General features: G+C 49.5%; 1 protein-coding gene across 9 annotated transcripts; it reads left to right on the plus strand.

Annotated features, from left to right (window-relative positions):
• The first annotated feature begins 361 nt into the window (after nucleotides 1–361).
• LOC142364117 (uncharacterized) lies at nucleotides 362–7,642 on the plus strand. 9 transcript variants are annotated; one of them, XR_012766185.1, is made up of 4 exons: nucleotides 362–584; nucleotides 1,404–1,495; nucleotides 1,950–5,981; nucleotides 7,440–7,642. XR_012766185.1 is itself a non-coding variant. In XM_075442855.1 (3 exons), exons 1-3 carry the CDS (start codon nucleotides 387–389, stop codon nucleotides 7,613–7,615), a joined length of 414 nt encoding a protein of 137 aa, XP_075298970.1. In that variant the 5' UTR covers nucleotides 362–386; the 3' UTR covers nucleotides 7,616–7,642. The 9 variants fall into 9 exon arrangements, 2 of the variants coding, with proteins under 2 accessions (XP_075298970.1, XP_075298971.1); XR_012766184.1 differs by having other exon boundaries at nucleotides 1,404–1,443; XR_012766186.1 differs by having other exon boundaries at nucleotides 1,404–1,443; nucleotides 2,142–5,981.
• The last annotated feature ends 9,324 nt before the right edge of the window (nucleotides 7,643–16,966 follow it).

Consider the following 16,966-nt stretch of genomic DNA (forward strand, 5'->3'; position numbering starts at 1 on the left):
ATTTTTTTACCCCCCTCGGTTTTTAAGTATTATTTCTATGTCTACTTTTTTTCCATTCAATGTCTTTATTTCTTCTCTTTCTTTAGTGCCCTCACTTCTAAGATTTTCTTTCTACATCCCCGTTTTAGTGTGCTGTCCTTATTTTTAATTTTTTTTTCTTTTATTTCCCTAGTCCCCGTTGTTTTTTAAATTTTCTACTTTTATGCCGTTCACTGTCTTTGTTTCCTTCTCTTTCCTTAGTGCTCTCGCTTTTTACATTTTATTTCTACATCTCCGTTTTAGTTCGCCGTCGCTTCTTTTTAATTAGTGGCGCGCGACGCCGATCAACGTGCTCCACTCTGCCATCCGCCGGTAACGGCAACGCGGTGCTGCGGGCCTGCGGGGCGATGCCGCCGCGCCCGTTGCTGCCTCCCGGTAACGAAACGCTGCGGCCGCAACCCGGTTCTGCAGCCCGGCCTTCGCCTGGGGTGTGGCCCTGCCGGCTCGCCGTCGGCTTGCGGCGCACGCGCGATGCCCGGGAGCAGCACGGCGGCGCGCTCGTCGCGGGTCCCGGCGGCGGGGGGAGCGCAGAGGCCAGCGGTGAGGTGAGGGCTTCCCTCCGGCGGGCGCGTCTCGTGGCTGCCCGAAGGTGGTGGGACGGGAAGCTTCGAGCCGCCCGCTGCGGCAGGCTGCTGTTGCGCTGGGGGTGAGCCAGGTGCGGGCAGCCCCGGGGCCAGAGGCGGGAGGTGACGGAAGGGAAGAGGGGAAGGAGGCGGGCACACCCCCAGGCGCAGATGCCGGGCACCTCCGCAACTCGCCAGCGCTCCCTCTGAGCCTCCCCCGGCCCCGCTCGCCCCGCGCAGCCGCCCCCAGCTCCAGCACGTCCCCTGAAGCCTGTCCCGGAGCGCCCGGCCTCCCCCAAGGCCCGTGGTGCGGGCGGCACGCTGGCCCTGGAGCGTGCCTCAGTCTCCCGTAACGCGGTCGTCGCTGCTTCTGTCTGCGTGGCAGGGGCCGCGCTGAGGACGCGTTTGTCCGTTACTGCCCTGGGGATGCCGTTGGCTGCGCCTGCTCCAGGCTTGTGTGGGCTGTGTGTGCCGGGCCTCGCTGTGCTGGCGGCGTGGGGGCGAAAAGGGAGAGGCGGAGCGCTGAGTGGCTGCGGACAGGAGCTGTCATGGCAGAAGCTGGAGAGGCCAGAGAAGGGTGCAGAAGAAGAAATTGAATGCCATTTGCCTGGCAGCTGCCTCTCCACGTGAGGAAGGATCCCTCTTCGTAGCCTGCAGCAGGCCAGGCCACCAGCATGCCCCGCCGGGTCTGTATGTGTCACCAGCAGTGTGGTACAGCCGTGCAGCATGCAAGCAAGCGAAGCTATTTGTCTAGGGAGTCTTGTCTTGTAAGAGCTGTGAGACATGCACGTTTTCCCTTAGGTGGAGGACAGCCAAACAACTGGAGTTACGGAAGAGGAAGGTAGGAGAGAAAGAAGCATCTGAAGCGGCAGAGTCTCCCAGCAGTCCCAAGAGTGAGAGCTGTGGCGAGTGCCGGGCCCTCAGGGCCATGTCACCCCTCTTCTGCATCCCAGGCCCTCCCCTGGCCCCATCTCTTTCCCATGCTGCTGTAATTTTTAAAATTTTTTTTTTTTTTTTCCTTCCCCGTACCTCTTCTCTTCTGTCTGTGTTTGTGTCCTGCTCCCTCTCTCTCTTTTTATCTCTCCACCATTTCTCTGGCCTGTTCTCTGGTGTTCTTTTTCTCTATGTGCCGGTACGCGCTGCTCTGTGTCCCTGCCTTCTTAGCTCTTTCCCTCCTTCCTTCTTTTTCTCCCTGTATCCCTTTGTCTTGCTCGCTGTCGCTGGTTGTTTTCACTGTGTTTCTCACTGTCCCCATTCTCCTTCCTTTTCGTCTCTTACTCTCTGACCCTTTGTGCTGCTCCGTGGCCCTTTTTTTTTTTTCCTCATTCGTACTCCATATCTTTGCAGGGCTCCTAATATACGTCTCTTTCTTTCTCCAACCCCTGTGCTTCTCATGGTCTCTTTGTCTCTGTCTCTCTCATTGTCATTGTTCTGGTCTGTCACTCTGTCATGCTTGCTGTCCTGTCATTTCTCACTATATCCCTTTGTCCCGTTCTCTGCCCATATTCCTATTCCTCTTTGTCCTGTTGACCATCCTAGGTTTTTTTCTCCATTTCCATCCTGCCGCTGTCCTGATTTGTCCTTCTATGCCCTGCTCTTTCTGTCTCTTTTTCTGTGTCTCTGCTGTCTTTGTCTTTCTCCATCTCTGTCTATATCCCTGTCCCTTTTTCCTCTTGCTGTCTTTGTGCCCTGCTTCCTCTCGCTGTTTTTCCTGCCTTTCTCTCTCTGTCCTATTCTTTCTCCCATCCTTTATTTCTCTATCCCCCTGTCCAGCTAGCTGTCCCTTCTTTCTCTCTTCCTCAGTATTTTTCTCCATACCTCTTTCCCACTGCCTGTCACAGTTGCTTTTTCCCCCCCGTACTGTCCTGTTCTCTGTCCCTTTTTTCTCTCTGTCATTCTGTCATGTTCCCTGTGTCTGTTTTTTAATTCCTCACTCCATCTCTCGTCCTGCAGCCACGTGCTGTTTTTTCCCTTCTCTGCCTCTCTCTCCTGCTGCCCAGCGGAGGCTTTTCCCCCCTCCATCTCTGTCCTGCTCCCCTGTCTCTTATTTTTGCCTGTCTTTCACTTTATCCTGTCTCCCTGTCCCTTTTTTCTCTATCACTTGTCCCGCTCCCTGTCCCTGTCTTTCTCTGACAATCTGTCCTGCTCCTTGTCCTTCTCTTTCCCCTCTCTGTCATTCCCCATCCTTCTTGCCTTTCTTCTTTCTCTTTTTACCCTTCTGCCCCAATGCTTCTTTCTCCACCTCTGTCCTGCTCCCTGCCCCTTGTTTCCTCTCACCATCCCTCTGTCTTGCTTCCTGTCGCAGGTTTTCCTGTCTTTTCTCTGTCCCGTTGCCTATCTGGTCGTTTCTTGGTGTACGTCCCTGTTGAGCCGGCTTGCCCGTGTTTCCTTTCTCTCCTCCTCTGTCCTGCTTCCTGGCACTTTCTTCTCTTCCTCCGTTTTCTAGCCCCTTGCTGCTCCCTGCCACCCCCCCCCCCCCCGCCTTTGGTCTCTTTGTACTGACCCTTTCTTTATTTCTCGGTCCCTTTGTCCTGTTCCCTATACTTTTTCTCTGTCTTGTCTGTGTGTCCTGTGCCCTGTTGCCATCTTTGTCTCTCCTTTCTTCTTCCTCTCCTCCCCCTGCCCCCATCTCTCTCTCCCTCTGTCCTGCTCGCCAGCCCTGTATTTTCTTGCTCCATCTCCTATTCTCTATTGCTCCTCGTACCTATTTTTCTTGATTTCTCTAACTCTCCGACCTTTTCTTTTGACCTTTCTTTCTCTCTCTGCTCCTTGGTTTTCTCCCTTGTCTTGTTTTTCTCTTTCTAGTCCTCTTTCCTGCTCCCCATCGCTTATTTTCTTTCTCCATTTCTCTGCCCTGCTCCCTGTCCCTCTGTCTTTCTCCATCCCCCTGTGCTGCTCCCCAGCAGTATTTTTCCTTTCTCCAGCTCTCTGAACTGCTCCCTGCCTCTATTCTTTTTCTCTCTGTCATTCTTTCTGCTTCCCTGGACCTCTCTCTCTGCAATCTTGTGTCCTGCTCTCTGTTTATACCACACTGTCCTGGTCCCCATCCCTCTCTTTTGCCTGTCACTCTGTCCCTGGCACTGTTTTTGCTTTCTCCATCTCTCTCTCCTGCTGCCTATCTCTGTCCAGTTCCCTTTCTGGTTCTTTTTTTCCTCTTGGTTACTCTGCTTTTCTTCCTGTCCCCATTTTTTTTTCTCCATTCCTCTGCCTTGCTTTGTGTTCCCTCCCTCTCACTCCCTCGGGGTCCTGTTACCTGTCCTTCTCCCTCTTGATTTTTTTCCCTTATTCTATCCCTGTTGTGCTCCCTATAAGTATTTTTTTCATTCTCTGTATTTCTGTCCTTCTGTCCATCGCTACTTTTTTGTTCTCCATCTCTCTCTCCTGCTCCCCACCCTTGGCTTTCTCTCCTTGTCATTCTTTCCTTTTCCCTGTACCTCTGCTTTTCTGTATCCTTGCATCCCGCTCCCTCCGTCTCGCTCTATCACGCTGTCTTCCTTCTCATCCCTGTCTTTTTCTTTCTACCCTTCCGATGTGTGTGTCCCAACCCCCCCCTTTTTCGTGTCCCAGTCTTTCTGCACCCTTCTGTCATTCTCCTTCTCTTGCTCTTTTTCTCTCTCTCCCCCTATTCTGCAGCCTATCGCTATTTTTTCCTCCTCCATCCCTTTGTCCTGCTCCCTGTCCTGGTCGGTTTTGCCCTTTGTTCTGCCTCCAGTCTGTCTTTGTTTTCTCCATCTCTGTCCTTTCCCCTGTACCTTTTCGTCTCTGCTCCTCAGTCTTCCTCCCTCATCTTACTTTTCTTTCTGCCATCCCTCTCTTTTTCTGTGACCCTCTGTGCTGTTCCCTTTCTTTTCTTTCTTTTTTCTTTTCTTTCTCCAATTATCTGTTGTCTTACCTGTCCCTCTCTCTCTGTCTCTCTTCCGCTGTCTTGCTCCCTGGCCCTGTTATTTATTGCTTCACCTCTCTGTTCCGCTCTCAGTCCCTGTTTTGTCTTGTGCTCCGCCTCTCTGCCATTCTCTCTGTTGCTCTCATTTGCTGTCTATCCCAGCGTCCTGTTCCCTGTTGCTCTTCCTTTCACGCTATCCTTCTTTCTGGCTCCCAGTCCCTCACCTGTTTTCTCTGTTGCTCTGTCTTTCCTCTTGTCTTTCCTTGTCCCTCTGGCCTGCTGCCCGTCATTACTCCTTTCTTTTTTCTCTGTAGCACATTGTGAGTCTACTGCTTTCTTAATCTCTATTCTGCTCACTGCCCCTCATTTTCAATTTCTTCTTCTCTGTCCTGTCACCTGTCACTGTTTTTTCCTTTCTCCATCTCGCTCTGTCTTTCTCCCTGTCCCTGTTTTTCTAAGTCTTCCTTCTCTGTCCTCTAGCCTGTCATTATATTTTTCTTTCCCCATCTTAGTTTGTCTGGCTCCCTGTCCCTCTTTCGTCATTCCTCCCTCTGCCACGTTGCTTGTCACTTCTTTCCTTTCTCTCTCCCTCTCTGTCCGTCTCGCTGTCCCCATTTTTCAACTCTCCTCCTCTGCCCAGTAGTCTGCTGCAGTTTTTTCTTTCTGCGTCTCTCTCTGTCTAACTCTCTAGTTTTCAATTCCTCCCTCTCTTTTCAGAAGCCGTCGGGACTTTTCTCCTTCTCAGTCTCTCTGTTCTGGCTCCCTGTCCCTGTTTTGTAATTCCTCCCTCTCTGCCGTGTTACCCATTGCCATTTTTAGTTTCTCCGTCTCTCTCGGTCTGGCTCAAGGTCCTGATATTTTTAAGTTCCTCCCTCTCTGCCCTGTAGCCTGTCACTTCTGAAGGTCGTCTTCTCCACCTCTCCATCTGGGAGCCCTGTCTGGCTCCAAGCCCTTCTTTTGCACTTCCTCCCTCTGGACCCTGCGGCCTCTTGCTTTCCCCCTCTTATTTCTCTCTGTCTCCCCGCCCCTGTTTTTTCATTCTTCCCTCTCTGCCCTAGAGCCCCTTGGTAGTTTTTTCTTTCTCTGGCTCTTTCCAGTTCCCAGGCCCTGTTTTTCAGTTTCGTCCTTCTCCGCCTTGTGCCACAGTATGATTTCTTTCACCATCTGTCCCTGTCTGGCTCCCTGCCAGGATTTTTTAATTCCTCCCTCTCTGTCTTGTAGCCCATCACTGTGTTTTGTTTCTCTCTGTCTCTCTGTCCAGCTCCCAGTCTTTACTTATTTTTTTTTTAATTCCTCCCGCTCTGCCCTGTACATGTCGCTCTTTACATTTTAATTCCCGGACATCTCTCTGTAGATTGCTCCCAGTCCTGTTTTTTTAATTCCCCCCTCTCTGTCTGTCGTGGTTTAACCTGGCAGCTGGCAACTAAGCACTAGAGAGCCGCTCGCTCACAGCCCCCACCCTCCCCAGTGGGATGGGGAGGAGAAACGGACAAAAGGTAAAGCGTGTGAGTTGAGATAAAAGACAGTTTAATAAGACAACAAAGGAAATACTACTAATAATACTAATACTTCTACTACTACTAGCAATAATAATAATGATAATAATGAATATGTAAACCAAACTATATACAATATAATTTTTCTCACCACCTGACAACCGATTCACAGCCAGTCCCCAAGCAGCAATCACAGAACCTTGAACCTGGAAATTGTGAATTTTGCTAAATTCCCAAAATAGTTTGACCTCCCAGTCAAGAGAGGATTCCAACTCATGAAAATGAGAAGAGCCGATTCTGGCCCCCTGACCAGTCCCCATTCATAATCTGAGCATGACATCTATGGTATGGAATATTTCCGTTGTCCAGCTTGGGCTAGCCCTGTAGCCTGTCACTTTTTTTTTTTTCCCCTTTCTCCATCTCTCTGTGTCCTGCTCCCTGGCGCTGTTTTTTTATTTGCTCCCTGTCTGTCTTGTAGCCCATCACTGTTTGGTTTTTTCCTTCTGTTTCTCCATGTCTCGCTGTCCAGCTCCCGGTCCCTGTTCTTTAATTCCTCATTCTTCCCTGGAGCCCACTGCTGTTTGTTTCCATTCTCCATCGCACTCTGTCCGGTCCCCTGTTGCTATTTATCCATTCCTCCCTCTCTGCCATGTGGCCTGTTGCTGTGGCCTGTTGCTTTTTCTGCCTTTCTCTGTGTCCGACTCCCTGTCCCTGTTTTTTTAATTCCTCCCTCTCTGCCCTGTCACCTGTATGATCTTTTGCCTTTCTCTTTTCTTGGTCTCTTTCAGGCTGGCTCTCTGCCCCTGTTCATTAATTCTTCCCTCTCCACTCTGTAGCCTGTTGCTTTTGTCCTTTCTCCATCTCGCCGTCTCTGGCTCCCTGATGACCTTACTTTAGAATTCCTCCCCCCATGCCATTTCTTTCTGTATGCATTGCTATTCTTCTTGCTCTCTAGCTCTTTTTTCCAGTTCACAGTCCCTATTTCTTAATTTCCCCCTCTCTGCCTTGTAGCATGTAGCTATGTGGTTTGTGTTGTTCCACCCCTGCCGCTTCCCTCCATCTTTCTCTGTCCCAGCTCCCTGTCTGTGTTGTTTCATTCTTCCCTCTCTGCCCTTTTGTTTGTAGCTTTTTTTTTTGTCTCTGCCTATCTTTCTTGGTCCTGGTCTTTGCCCCTGTTCTTTTTTCCTTCCTCTTTGTTGTGCTGCCCATTGCAAGTTTTTTTCTGCACCTCTGTCCTGCTCCCTGTCCTTCTTTTTCAGTCTCTGTCCTGCTCCTTCTTTCTGCTGCCGCTCTTCCTCTCCCCCTGCTGCTTCTTTCTCCATCTCTGTGGGACTGCCTGTCCCTGTCCTTCTCTCACTGTCCCTTTCCCTGCTTTCTCATTACACCGCTGCTGTCCAGCCAGCTGTCACTTTTCTCCTCTCTTGTAATGTCCTGCACCCTGCTCCTTATTTTTGGCAGCCTCTGCCCAGCAGTGCATCGCTCCAGGAGCCAACCGACCGACTGTTCTCCACTTGACCAACGGGCGCAGATCCAGGAAGGACTGCCAAGGTGTCCAAGGGGCAGGAGGAGCTTCGGGGGCCCCAAGCCCCGGAGCAGACCCGCTCCCGGGACTGGCTGGGTGCATGACTGAATAAACACCAGTGGTCCGCTTTGCCCTCCCAGCTGCGTTTGTGCTTCCTTTGCACAGGGTGAGGGGCTGCGACAGAGTCCAGGAGAGGAGGCGACGGGCTGTGGGGCTGGGGTGATGGCCCCCTGTTCCTGATGGGCTACAGCTGTGGGCTGGGGCTGAACGAGCCCCAGATGTGGGCAGTGAGGCTGATGGCGATGGCACCTCCCTCTAATTGGGGGGCTGCTGGTGGAGGGGCTGGAACTGCCCTGCGCCGGGTGACTATAGAGGGGCTGGTGCGAGGCAAAGGACGAGTGGAGCCGTCGCCGAACGTCGCCGGGTTGCAGCAAGGAAGAAGGTGAGCGGGGGGGGGGCGGGCAGGCAGGCAGGCGATCAACCGGTGGGTCCCGGGGAAAGCCCCCAGGAGGGCGGTGTTATCTGTCGGGGGGCGGCCGGGAGAGCAGGACCCTGTCGGGGAGGCAGGGTGTGGCGGGTGTGCGGCGCCGTGTCGGAGCCGCGAGTCGGGGGCTGCCCGGAGCTGGGGGGGGGTGTGTGTGTGTGCGGCGCCGTGTGGAGCGCGGGGCTGCGCTGCGCGCTCGGGGGGTACCGGGGGTCTCGGCGGTGGGGCACGGTGTCCCCGCAAGCTCAGGCAGCAGGGAAGTTACCTCTCGCGGCGTGCTGGGAGCTGTAGTCCTGGGGCGCGGGGCTCGCGGTCGGCCGCGATGGTTCCCCGGCTCAACCGGGGGAGGTGCGGTCTTTCGGCCCCTGGCTGCCGGGGGACTGTACTGTTCTGGCCAGGGCAGGCCGGGAACGTGTCGCTTTCACAGATCTGGCTGCCAGGAAACCGCATTGCTCTCTGTCACATGCGGCGTTGCACTTGGTGCTGCCACGGCCCCCGTTGCGCAGGACGTGGTGTAGTTTTGTTGCCGGTTTCGTCCGTTTTCCTGCAGCCTGCGGGCTGTGCTTGTGCCCCGAAAAGTGGTCCGGCTGCGCCTCGGGAGCGTACGGCCTCGAGCTCGCTTCTGCCGCCGGGTGGCCAGAAAGCGGTACTGCAGCGCTCCTGCCGCGCAAACGCCCGGGGGCCGGGCATGCGCGGTGGCGCCCGGGGGCCGGGCATGCGCGGTGGCGCCCGGGGGCCGGGCATGCGCGGTGGCGCCCGGGGGCCGGGCATGCGCGGTGGCGCCCGGGGGCCGGGCATGCGCGGTGGCGCCCGGGGGCCGGGCATGCGCGGTGGCGCCCGGGGGCCGGGCATGCGCGGTGGCGCCCGGGGGCCGGGCATGCGCGGTGGCGCCCGGGGGCCGGGCATGCGCGGTGGCGCCCGGGGGCCGGGCATGCGCGGTGGCGCCCGGGGGCCGGGCATGCGCGGTGGCGCCCGGGGGCCGGGCATGCGCGGTGGCGCCCGGGGGCCGGGCATGCGCGGTGGCGCCCGGGGGCCGGGCATGCGCGGTGGCGCCCGGGGGCCGGGCATGCGCGGTGGCGCCCGGGGGCCGGGCATGCGCGGTGGCGCCCGGGGGCCGGGCATGCGCGGTGGCGCCCGGGGGCCGGGCATGCGCGGTGGCGCCCGGGGGCCGGGCATGCGCGGTGGCGCCCGGGGGCCGGGCATGCGCGGTGGCGCCCGGGGGCCGGGCATGCGCGGTGGCGCCCGGGGGCCGGGCATGCGCGGTGGCGCCCGGGGGCCGGGCATGCGCGGTGGCGCCCGGGGGCCGGGCATGCGCGGTGGCGCCCGGGGGCCGGGCATGCGCGGTGGCGCCCGGGGGCCGGGCATGCGCGGTGGCGCCCGGGGGCCGGGCATGCGCGGTGGCGCCCGGGGGCCGGGCATGCGCGGTGGCGCCCGGGGGCCGGGCATGCGCGGTGGCGCCCGGGGGCCGGGCATGCGCGGTGGCGCCCGGGGGCCGGGCATGCGCGGTGGCGCCCGGGGGCCGGGCATGCGCGGTGGCGCCCGGGGGCCGGGCATGCGCGGTGGCGCCCGGGGGCCGGGCATGCGCGGTGGCGCCCGGGGGCCGGGCATGCGCGGTGGCGCCCGGGGGCCGGGCATGCGCGGTGGCGCCCGGGGGCCGGGCATGCGCGGTGGCGCCCGGGGGCCGGGCATGCGCGGTGGCGCCCGGGGGCCGGGCATGCGCGGTGGCGCCCGGGGGCCGGGCATGCGCGGTGGCGCCCGGGGGCGATGTTTGAGTCCCACTAATATGTGTTGCTTTACCTCGGGGGTTTCAGAAAGGGTCAATATAATCTACTTTCCAGGTTTTCCTCAGTCCCTTCCTGCTTTTAATGTGTAAGGGAGTGTGGTCTGAGAGATGTTTGTGAAGTTGACTACGACACAGGCTACATGCAGACATACAAGTGCAACAACTTTCTTTGGTAGCGAGCCAGCCTCAAGCGTGCGCCTCACAGTAGAGATGTTTGCTTCCTGTATGCACTCTTTTAATATGCAGCAATTTTAGTGATCTTTTTGAATTTTCCGTTATAGGTTTGTTTTGTAGGGGAGTTAAATAGGATAGTTCATCTACGTTGTTGTTCCACTGGCTAGTTAGATCGCCTCCACTTTGACGGGAAGCTACTCAGGCTATGATAAAATTTCCTTGTTTGACATTTCTTAGGATACCTTGCATTTGTCCTTCTGCCATATGGGTATCTGATTTACCTCCCACCTGTTTTGGTCACATAAAGAAAGCCATTTCATGCACCTCTTAAAGACAGCAAAAGAGTCAGTATAGATATAGATAGGAGAAGATGGAGCTTCATGTTGGAATATGCTTCAGACTGCAAATAGTTCTCATACTTGTGCATTACCTTCTCTTTCTGTTATGATTTTTTTTTTTCTTCAGTTCGAATCTGTAAAGCCACTGCCTGATATTTCCACACTTCCCCTTCCTGTCTAGCTGAGGTATCGGTAAACCAAACCTTCTCTAGTTGTTTAGAAAGCGGAGGGGCAACTCGTATAACTGGGGATGGAGGATCATTTTTGTACTTAAGGGGAAATTCTTCTTGTATAGTTAGTTTTTTGAGTGTGCCCTTGGATATTTGGAAGATGATACAATGTTTAATCTGTGCATACCCCTTTCACACAGATGCATGCTGTGCCACCCCGTCAGGGGGTGGGGTTCCAGCCAAAATTGGTTTCATTATCTGTCCTGGGTTCGGCCAGGACAGGGTTAATTTTCACCAGGAGCCAGGAGGGAACACAGCCGGGCGGAATGACCCAGCCTGGCCAACCAGAGCAGGGTATTCTATACCATGTGCCATCATGCTGGGTTCTGGCTGGGGGGAGCTGGGCAGTGGGAAGGCAGTCGTGGCTCGGGAACGCGCGGCGGCGGGTGGTGAGAGCAGCTCTCTGCGTTCTGCTGTTGTGTTGTGTATTCTCCTTGTCTGTATCGTTGTTGTTACTGCTCCCTTTGTTTACTATTCTGTTAAACTGCCCTTATCCTGACCCACCAGTTTTTGCCTGTTTCTTTCTATTCCCCTCCGCACCCCAGTGGGGGGAGGGGCGGCAGGGTGACCGCGTGGCCCTTTTGTTGCCAGCCACAGCCAAACTGTAACATTATTTTAAAAGGGCTTCTAAGTATAATTGGCTGTTGGTGGATGATATGTTCCGCTACTCGCAATGCTCGGCTCACTACAAATAGTCCCTTTTTCCATACTGTATAACATTTTTCTGCATCCTTAAAACTATGTGAATAAAATTCAGTAGGCCTTGGGGGTCCCTCTGGCTCCTTTTGCCAAAGGTGGATTGACAGTCCCGACTGAGCAAATCCTCATTCAGGCAGCCCCTGGTGCAGCCAGTGAGGCCAAGGATGGGGCTGGCCCTGCTGTGCCAAGGGGCTCTGGCTGGGAACAGGGCTGCCCGGGCATGCCTGCCTGCAGGAGCGAATCGAAGGGGGTTCCCCAGGCAGCCGCCTCCAGCAAGGAACAGCCAGATCTGCAGTGAGGAAGGATCGGTCCCAGCCATCCCCGACACAGCGCACTGCCCACACATGGCTCTGGGAGGTTGCTGCTTCTGTTGGCTGCACGTGTGAGCCGCCATGCGTCTGGGAAGCCTCGTGGGACAGAAGCATCGAGGCTAGGATTGGGCAGCCAGCACTGCGGAAGAGGAAGGTGGCAGAGATGGAGAGAGAAGCATCGGGGTAGCGAAGATCTCCTGGTCTCCTGCCAGGAGCTGCGGTGAGTCATGAGTCCACGCACATCCCCGCCGCGCTTCTCCAGATCTCTGCCTGCCTCCCTGCCTCACTTTCCTTTTTGGGCTGTCTGGCTCCCCGAAGCATTACGCTCTTCTGACAACATCACCCTGTATCTTGTCGCCTTCTACACTTCCTTTCTACATCTCTCCTGTTCTGGCTGCCCAGCTGTTATTATTTCATTCTTCTCCCATTGCCTTCTTCCCTCTTTCTTGGGAAAATTGCACTTCTAGGTCTCCCTCTACCCAGCGACCTACATCTGTTTTCAGCGACCCCTTCTGCTCTGCTCCCTGTCACTCTTCCGATGTCCTTTCCCTGGGACCATCTATCAGGGTCGCTCTCCCAGTGTTTAACTTCTTGCCTGTACGGCCAGTACCCTGTTGCTTTCTAAATGTGCTCCTTGTGTCTACGTTTAATTGGTTCCCCGTCTGTGTGTTTTATTTCTTCCTGCCTGTCCTCTACTGTATCGCTTTTTGAATTTTGTTTCATTTATTTAGTTTGCCGAGCCTGTTTTTAGGCATTTTCCCCCTCTGTTCCTAATCCATTTGCTTTTTAAATGTTCTTAATATGTCAACTTTTATGCAGTTTGTTGTCCTTCTTTTTCAATTTTTTTCTTGTCTGTCCTTTACCCTGTCACTTTCGAAATGTTCTTTCTGCATCTACTTTTATGAAGCTGCCAATCCCTGTTTTTAATTGTTCTTTGTCAGTCGTGTAGCCCCTCGCTTTTACTATCAAGTTCGTTATCCCTATATTTCTTTAATTCCCTAATCGCTGTCGCTTTTTAGAAGTTCTCCCTGTCTACTTTTGTCCCGTGTGCTGTGTTTGTTCATTTTTTTCTTCTCTCCTTAGCGCCATTGCTTTTTAGATTTTCTTTTGGCGTCTAGGTTTTACTTCGCAATCCCTAGTTTTGAAAGTTTTTTCCTTCCTTTCCCTAATCTGTGTCTCTTCTAAAATCTTCTTTTTATGTACCTTTTCCCAATTGCCACCTTCAGTTTTAGATAATTTCTTCTCTTTCCTTAGCGCAGTCGCTTTTTAAATTTTCTGTCAGTGTTTTAGTTTGCCGTTGCTGTTTTTTAGTTCTTCCTTTTTAAATTATTTTGTAGTCTTTTTTTCCTCGATGCCGGCGCTCTTTACATTTCCCTTCTGCGTGTCTGTTTTAGTTTGCTGTCACTAATTCTTAATTATTTATTTGTTTCCGTAACCACCATTGGTTTAAAAATTGTCTGTCTGCTTTTATTTCATTTTCTGTCTCTTCATGTATTTGTCCATGTGTTTTCTTCAGCGCCCTCACGTTTTACAATTTTTTTCTACTTCTTTCAGTTCAATGTTGCTATGATTTAATTTTTACATATTTCCTTGATCCTATTTGCTTCTAAAATTTTCTTTCTCCTTTTATTCCATTCCCCGTCTTTATTTTTAATTATTTCTCGTCTTCTCTTAGTGCCAACGCTCGTTAGATTTTCTTCCTATGTTTCCATTTTAGTTCACTGTCCCTATTTTTGATTTTTCCCATTATTTCCATAAAATGGCTCGCTTGGAAAATTTTCTTTCTATGACTGATTTTATTCCCTTTGCTGTTTTTCCTAAAATTATTGCTTTTCTTTCCTTATCACATACGCTTTTAAAATTTGTTTCTCTGACTTAGTTCTCGGTCTCTTTTAAAATTTGTTCCTTGTTTCGTTAGTCCCTGTGGCTTTTAAAATTTTCTGTCTTCTTTTAGCCCATCCTCTGTCTTTACTTTTAATTATTTCTTCTCTTTCCTTATCACCCTTGCTTTTTAGATTTCCTTTCTACGTCTCTTTAGTTCGCCATTTCTCCATTTATTTGCCTGATTTCCTTTGCTTTTAGATTTTTCTACTTCTGTCCCCTTTGCTATCTCTATATCACTGTTTTTTTAATTATTTGTTGCATTTTCTTAGTGTCGTCGCTTTTTAAGTGTTCTCTCTACATCTGTCTTAGTTTGCTGTCCCTATTCTTTCATTTTTTCCTTCATTTCCGTAACACCCATTGCTTTTTCAATGTTCGTTCTATGCCCAATTTTTCCCCTTCGACGTCTTTATTTCTGGACTTTTACTAGCACCTTTGCTTTTAACGTTGTCTGTCTATTTCTCCTTATAGTTTGCCATCGCCCTTTTGAAGTTTTTTCCTTCCTTCCTTAATCACTGCTGGTTTTAAATTTGTCCGTCTACTTTTGTGTCTTTCGCTGTCTTTATTTTTTGTTTCTTGTCTTTCCTTAGTGCTGTCGTGTTTTAAATTTTCTCTTTATGGCTCTGTTTTAGTATGCTGTCCCTATTTCCTAATTTTCTGCTTCCCTAACAGCTATAGTTTTTAAAGTGTTCTTTTTATGCCTACTTTCATTGCTTTTGCTGCCTTTTTAAAATTGTTTCTTGTCTTTCTTTAGTGCCATTGCTTTTTAAATCTTCTTTCTGTGCCTGTTTTTATCCTATTCACTGTTTTTATTTTGCTATTTATTAAATAATTTCTTATCTTTCCTTAGCACCCTCGCTTTTAAAATTTTCTTTCTGCATCTGTGTTTTTCTATGCCATAGCTTCTTTTTTTGCCATTTATTTCCTTAATCCCCGTCGCTTTTTAGATTGTATATATTTGTCCCGGTTCGTGGTCTTTATTTCACCGTTAGCGTTTTTGAATATTTCTCATGTGTCCTTAGTGCCGCTTTCTACATTTTCTTTCTATACCCATTTTAGTTTGCTGTCCCTATTTTTTAGTTTTTCCCTTTATTTCCTTAACACCTGTCGCTTGTTAAACATTCTTCCTGTAGACTTTTTCCCCTTCGGTGCCTTTCTTTTTTGTTCTTTCTTCTCTTTCCATAGTCCCCCAGCTTTTTAGCTTTCCTTTCTACGTCTCTGTTTTAGTTGTCTGTCCTTAAGCTTTAATTTTTCCCTTTATTTCTCTAACCTTTGTCGGTTTTTAAATTTTCTACTTCCATGTCATTAGCCGCCTTTATTTTTTTAATTAACTTTTCTCATTTTTCCTTAGCACTGTCGAGTTTTACATGTTATTTCTACATCTCTGTTTTAGTTTGCTTTCGCCACTTTTTAGTTTTCTACTTCTGTAATCCTCATTTCCTTTAAAAAATCTGTCTACTTTTATCCTATTTTCCACCTTTATATTTAAATTATTTCTTATCTTTCCTTAGAGCCCTCGCTTTTTACGTTTTCTTTCTACACCTGTTTCGTTTTGCCATCCCTATTTGTGATTTTTTCACTTTATTTCCTTAACCCCTGTCCTTCTTTTCAGTTTTATTCATTTACCCTATTCACTGTTTTTCTTTTACTGTTATTTCTTTTAAGTATTTATTGTCTTGCCTTAGTGCTCTCGCTTTTAAAATTTTCTTTCTACCTCTTAGTTTGATGTTCCTATTTTTTTAGTTTTCCCTTTATTTTCCTAAGCCCACTCGTTATTTTAATGTTCTTTCTACGCTAGCGTGTTTTTGTTTTCGACATCTTTTAGTTATTTCTTGTCTTTCCTTAGCGCCCTCGCTTTTTACGCTTTCTAAGTCTCCGTTACAGTTTGCTGTCCCCTATATTTGTTTTTTCCTCTTTATTTGCTTAATCCCTCTCACTTTTTAAATTTTCTGTCTATCCCTGCTGTTATTCCCTTTGCTTTTTTAAAAAATATTTCTTGTCTGTCTTTAGTGCCGTAGACTTTGAAATTTTCTTTCTAAATCTCCATTTTGTTTGCTGTATCTGTTTTTAAATATTTTCCTTATGTCTTTTTCCTCGTAGCTTTAAAAATTTTCTGTCTACTTTTATCCTGTTTGCGTTCTTTATTTGTCTACCTTTATTTTTAATTTATTTCTTATCATTCCTCAGTGCTGCAGCTTTTTAGCTTTTCTTTCTACACCTCTGTTTTAGTTTGCTGTACTTTTTTTTTTCCATAATTTTTTTCCTTTATTTCCCTAATGCTCATCGGCCTCTAAACTTTCTTTCCTTTTGCTCTCTTTTTTTAATTGTTTCTTCTCTCGCTTCTACGCCATCGCTGTTTAGATGTTCATCCTACCTTTCTTTTTCAGGGTGTGATCTTCGTTTTTTAAATTTTTCCTTATTTCCTTAATCATTGTTGTTTTCAAAAACTCTCCCTACTTTTATCCAATTCTCCGTCTTTATTTTGGTGTCTAAATTTTTACATCATTTCTTGTCTTTCTTTAGCGCCCTCTCCTTTTACATATTTTTTCTACTTATTTGTTTTAGTTTACTGCCCCAATTTTGTATTTTTGCCCTTATCTCCTTAATCCTTCTAGCTTTTTAGACATTCTTTCTATGCTTACTTTTTTTTTTCTATTTGCTGGCTTTATAAAATTATTTCTTGTCTCGCTTTGTTGCCAGCCTTTTTTAGATTTTCTTTCTACATTTATGTTGTCATTGCCCATTGCTATTTTAAATTTTTTTTTCTTATTTTCTTAATCCTCATCACTTTGAAAATTTTCTGTCTCCTTTTATCCCGTTCGCGGTCTGTATTTGCTAACCTTTATTTTTGAATTCTTTCTCGTCTTTTCTCGGCGCTGTTGCTTTTTGATTTTTCTTTCTGCAATTCTCTCTTGGTTTGCAGACCCTCTTTCACAATTTTTTCCTCCATTTGCGTAACGCTCGTAGCTCTTCAAGTTTTCATTCTATGCCTACTTTTTCCCTTCGATGCATTTTTTCATTTATTTCTTCTCTTTCTTCTATGCCGTCCCTTTTAGATTTTCTTTTTACATTTCCATTTTAGTTTACCATCGTGACTTTTAGATTTTTTACTTATTTCTGTAATCACAATAACTTTTTAAATTTTCAAATTTTATCCCATTTCACTGTCTTTGTTTTAGGTTCTCATTTTTCCTTAGTGCGCTTGCTTTTTAAATTTTCTTTCTCCATCTCTTAATTTGCTGTCCCTATGTTTTATTTTTTCCCTTTATTCCCATCATCCCCCTCGCCTTTTTCAATTTTCTTTCTGCACCTGCTTTTATTCCCTTTCGGGTTTTTTTTCTTAATAATTTGTTCTCTTTCCGTGGTGCCTGCACCTTTTAAACATTCTTTCTAATTGACGTGCGGAAACACAGTCCACAACTCGCAGAGAGTTATAAAGCACGTAAGTTTATTGCAGCGCCAAGCGCAAGGGGGATTGCTCCTTCTAACTTGCACACCGAGTCACAAAGCACACACCTATTTGTTACAAAGTTTATCTAAGCAAGCTGGATTATTGTAATTAT

Source organism: Opisthocomus hoazin, chromosome 25 (assembly GCF_030867145.1).
Source record: "Opisthocomus hoazin isolate bOpiHoa1 chromosome 25, bOpiHoa1.hap1, whole genome shotgun sequence".
NCBI classification, from domain to species: Eukaryota; Metazoa; Chordata; class Aves; order Opisthocomiformes; family Opisthocomidae; genus Opisthocomus; species Opisthocomus hoazin.

Excerpts from the sequence above, each read along its gene's own strand:
- LOC142364117 (XM_075442855.1), top strand. The coding sequence starts at position 387 with ATGCCGCCGCGCCCGTTGCTGCCTCCCGGTAACGAAACGCTGCGGCCG. Across the intron at positions 585-1,403 it reads GCGCAGAGGCCAGCGGTGAG|GTGGAGGACAGCCAAACAAC; the intron begins GTGAGGGCTTCC and ends GTTTTCCCTTAG. Across the intron at positions 1,444-7,439 it reads TGGAGTTACGGAAGAGGAAG|CCTCTGCCCAGCAGTGCATC; the intron begins GTAGGAGAGAAA and ends TATTTTTGGCAG.